Source organism: Charadrius vociferus, unplaced genomic scaffold (assembly GCF_000708025.1).
Source record: "Charadrius vociferus isolate BGI_N301 unplaced genomic scaffold, ASM70802v2 scaffold162, whole genome shotgun sequence".
NCBI lineage: Eukaryota > Metazoa > Chordata > Aves > Charadriiformes > Charadriidae > Charadrius > Charadrius vociferus.
This window is the reverse complement of record NW_009647236.1, coordinates 572,426-576,648: the sequence shown is the minus strand read 5'-3', so window position 1 is coordinate 576,648 and position 4,223 is coordinate 572,426. Positions and strand designations below refer to the sequence as shown.

The 4,223-nt window shown below is 39.0% G+C and overlaps 1 protein-coding gene across 1 annotated transcript in view; it reads right to left on the bottom strand.

Moving 5' to 3' along the window:
• SPICE1 (spindle and centriole associated protein 1) overlaps positions 1 to 4,223 on the bottom strand; it is a 50,690-nt gene that overhangs the window by 20,238 nt on the left and 26,229 nt on the right. The window contains exons 2-3 of the mRNA XM_009879931.1: positions 3,833 to 3,880; positions 2,632 to 2,778 (exon numbers count right to left, since the gene is read on the bottom strand). Of these exons, the coding sequence (XP_009878233.1) occupies positions 2,632 to 2,778; positions 3,833 to 3,880 (195 nt within the window). The remainder of the gene's footprint in view (positions 1 to 2,631; positions 2,779 to 3,832; positions 3,881 to 4,223) is intronic.

Sequence of the window (4,223 nt, the reverse complement as noted above, 5' to 3'; positions counted from 1 at the left end):
GCTGAACATGTAAAGAACATTTTTAGAACATTGCTCCCAAGGTAGATTAGCTCATATTTGCTTATGATCAGCAGAAAACAAAGTGGTATCAGCTTCTAACCCCTCTAGGCCCATTTACATGCCGTTGACAAATTCATTGACTGCTGTACTTTGTCCCAGTCTAGTATCACCTATGAATTTCATCAAAATTCATCTTCCCTCCTGTTTCAGATTGTTATAAAAGATATATATGAAGATAACTAAACTGGACTAATTCTAAAATCTTCACACTATGACAATCCATTCACTACCTACCCATCAGTGCAATACACTAAAATTATTTTGAAAATAAGTTGTTAAAGGATCAATCAGTGTGGTACCTGTGACAAGCTCAGTATTGTTTGTTCACCAAACCTAAAAACTCACATTGTTACAGTGTTTCATGAAAGGTCAAGCTGCAAGGTTGAGTTATGCTAACATCATAAATTGTGAAAAGACTTGGGAGGAAAGGAAGGGAGGGGGGGCTAAGGAAGACGAGGAGTATGTGATATGAGGAAGACATGGAGCCTTCATCCCTGCGACCACCAAAAGCAAAGGAAAAAAGAGGACGACCCCCTAGCAACAAACCGCGCAGACGCAGAGTACACCACTACGAGAAACATTTATACCGGAAGTAGAAGAGTATAAAACCAAAGACTTTTGTAACCTAGGTGTGCGCCGTCGGCAGAGTGAGACTCCCGGGCCGCCCAGCGCTGTTTTGCTTGCTGCCGCTTGCTAATAAATACTTCAAATTTAATTGGCTCCGTCTCCTCGCCTCACTTTGTAAGACTAACTTATAACAGTACCTACACATTCACAATCCAGTTACAGACACAACACCACATTATTTTTTTATTCATATTTTTAGGCAAATCCCCAAAATACTAAAATTTTGCTTATTTTATAAGTTTTGCTCTTTTTCTCTTTAACCTACAAGAAAAAACATACTAGTAGCAACATCTTCCTAGTATTTGTCTGAGTCTTTTGCAGTTGAGTAAGATTCAAGGTGCTTAGGAAGCTACACTCACAGCACTAACAGAAAAAAAGATCACTGAGATAACAGAGACAAAGAGACAATCTACAGTGATTGTGCTCTACTGGGAGACACAGGCTGAACAGTCCCCCCAGTTACTCTGAACAACAGGACCTAGCAAGTAACACGATTTAAGCTAGGGACTGGCAAAAATGGTGACTCTCCTCCATTTATTTTATTTTCCGCTACACACAAGACGCCAGTGTTTCAAAAAGCAACAGCCACATGGGTTTAATCTTGCCTGGCATCATCTCCTTTTGTTTTCCTATCTGGAAGCATCTTTTCTGTGATTCAGAAGCAGACACTGAGTATGCTGAATAAAGTAATCTGTTAAATATAAAGGGGAAAGCCACTCAGAAGGAATTGAAATTTATGCATTGTCCTTAGGAATGGCAACAAATACAGAAGACCATTTCCTAACCATGAGTTTCACATCTGCAAAATAATAAAGTCACGTAATAAGTAGTCCAGCCAAATCTTAGAGCAAGTAGTCTAATCTACCTTTGTGATACGTAATTTATTTCTGCATAGAAGTCTTACTGAAACTAGCCTGCTATTACATTAGGGAAATTTGTATAGAAGTCCACAGCTTTTTTTGAATACTACACTAAAATGCACTTGGCAGAAAAGTATGAAAGTAACCAAAAGCAAAATTAAAAGTTTAAGGCTTGATTAGCACGATATCCTTAACACAAAAATTCTACTGTGATTGCAGAGAAACGGGTATCAAATGGGAAACTAGAAGGTGACCTTAATTCTAAGTACTTTTGTTTGTTTCTGTCTATGCTTGAATGTTCTCAGAGATCAGAAAAAGACTTCTAAAAATTCACAAAATATGAAAGAGAGAAGATGTCTGTGACAGTTAATCCACTGAACATTTACAGGACTACTAAACCATGTTTATTTTAACTGCTAGGTGAACGTTGTTCATCATCATTCTTTACCAACAAGAACAATTCCCACTTTGTCCAAGTGCTAATGAGGTCTGAAAGCTAATGACTATGTTTTGAGGTTAGTTTTCATAACATATGGCAACAAGTCACCTGCCATGTGAAACAAAATGATGTCTATCACTGAAATCCCTTTTCAGACAGTGACAGCTATTGTCTCTGTTAGCTAAGCTTAGGCTTGCTGCATATTCTCTGTTTAAATAAGCAATGATAAATAAGGATGTCCCTCCCAGAATATAGAGAAATGTTCATGTTTCCATCAAGAAAAAATACTAGAGAGAGGGAGAAGGCAAGGTAGCAATAAGAACACAAAAAACACGCATCTTTTTCACAACACATAGTTCAACTCTGCAAATGGTTCCTGTTCAGACACAAAGAGGCCTACAGAATTATAGAGGGCATAGGCAGGCAACAAGGATCAAATGCGCAACTGTATAGATCTGTTAATATGTTATACAGCCTATTCCAATCATTGCATGCACACAACATATAAGAGGAGGAAGAGTGTACGCATATACGAGGCCAATTTACCCAAAAAGAGGAGCAAGTGTTGACCTATGTGCAAAAGCGGGTTTCCACTACTGCTGCAAACAATCTGCAGCAGGCTGAAAGTGCAGATTTAGCTCTTACCTCACGCATCAAAGTCAATTTTGTTTTCTCCAAGGAATCAGCAGCCAGTTGTTTTTGCTTCTTCCATTTTCTTTGCAGTGCTTTCTCTTGAAGTTCCAGATGTGCTAGTGCTTTGTTTCTTGATTTGTGTATTTCATGGCGACGAAGCTATGTAAACAAGAAGGAAAACATTTCAAAATCAGCTACCTAAACAAGAAAAAACACTTCAAAATGAAGGGACAATCTAAAGCAAAATTGGCAGGGTAATGCTAACAAGCTCTTCTTGATTTAATCATTCACGTGCTGAATACCATTTATGTTAACTCTATAGTAGTACCAATGACAGCCTCACAAACATCCTGAAGCGTAGAATGCCATCAAGATCAGCCAAATTTAAAGTAGCTCCAAAGGTGAACAGGGAAAGTCTCACAGTTTTCATCTGCCCTACACCACTGACTCATTAAGTTTTCTCAGCTGTAAAGGGAGGAAAAAACCCAAACACTACCACCTGTAATATGCATTTTCCTGATTTAACACTGTCAGTCACCAGAGATATTCTCTCTTTTCTTCTAGCAATTTTATATATACATTCAGTTAAAATACAAATTAAACATGTGAGGTGCTTGCTAAAGTGTCTGGAAACTATCAAGCCAACCATTTATAGAATCAAGTCTCTCTCTGCCATTGGGCCCATCTGTCCTGACTAACCTGTCAAAATTTATGTACAATAATAGCTCATACTGCCTATTCCATCCTGGTAATCAGTGCTACCAAGGAAAATTAAATGGAATTCACATATTTTGTAATGAACAGGTCATTCACTATAAAGAAATTATGTTAAATTGTTTAAATGAAAATTGAATATCCTCAAAATTCGAGATTCCTAAAACAAAGCATGTCTTTCAGTCCTTCCAGCACAGATGAGACTAACTTCAACTACTCCACTGAGTTTTTATGCTTTTATGACGGTACACACTTTATTGAAATAAAAACTATGGTCACTGCTTCCTAACTGAAACAGAAAAACACCAACTGCCAGAGCTGGGGATGCATGATGTCATAAACAAAACACTAACACTGAAGAGCCAGTATTTTCAGAAGCTTTAAAAGGGAGCCTAAACATTGGTAGAAAACATCCCCACAAGCATGGTAAACACTGATGCTAGATAACCAGCTAAGTCTCCTTGCTACGAGAAGGAACATTAAGGACTATTAAACTTACTATGTCCTCAGGAGTTGCACGGTGGACTGTCAAATCATGGACAGTACTCTGCAAACAGGAACCAGAGAACACATCAAAAGCCAGAACTAAGGACGAATTGCATTTTTTTTTCATGTTTCATTAAAAAAAAAAAAAAAACACTAAATGACAATATAATTAGCATGAAACTATACAAAGGTGCATATTTACGGCATTGTAAAGCACTTCACCCTCAGTGAGGTAGGCAATCAGCAAAAATACCCCTGTCAGGACTGTTCGGGCTCTTCAGCCTCCAGAGCGGGCTGCCAGCGGGGAGGCCTAACCCCGCGCAGCGCCACGGACGCGAGAGGGGGAGAGGGGTCGTGCCCACGCCACGCACACGCAACTCCCCGTCACGGCATCCCCTCCCCCC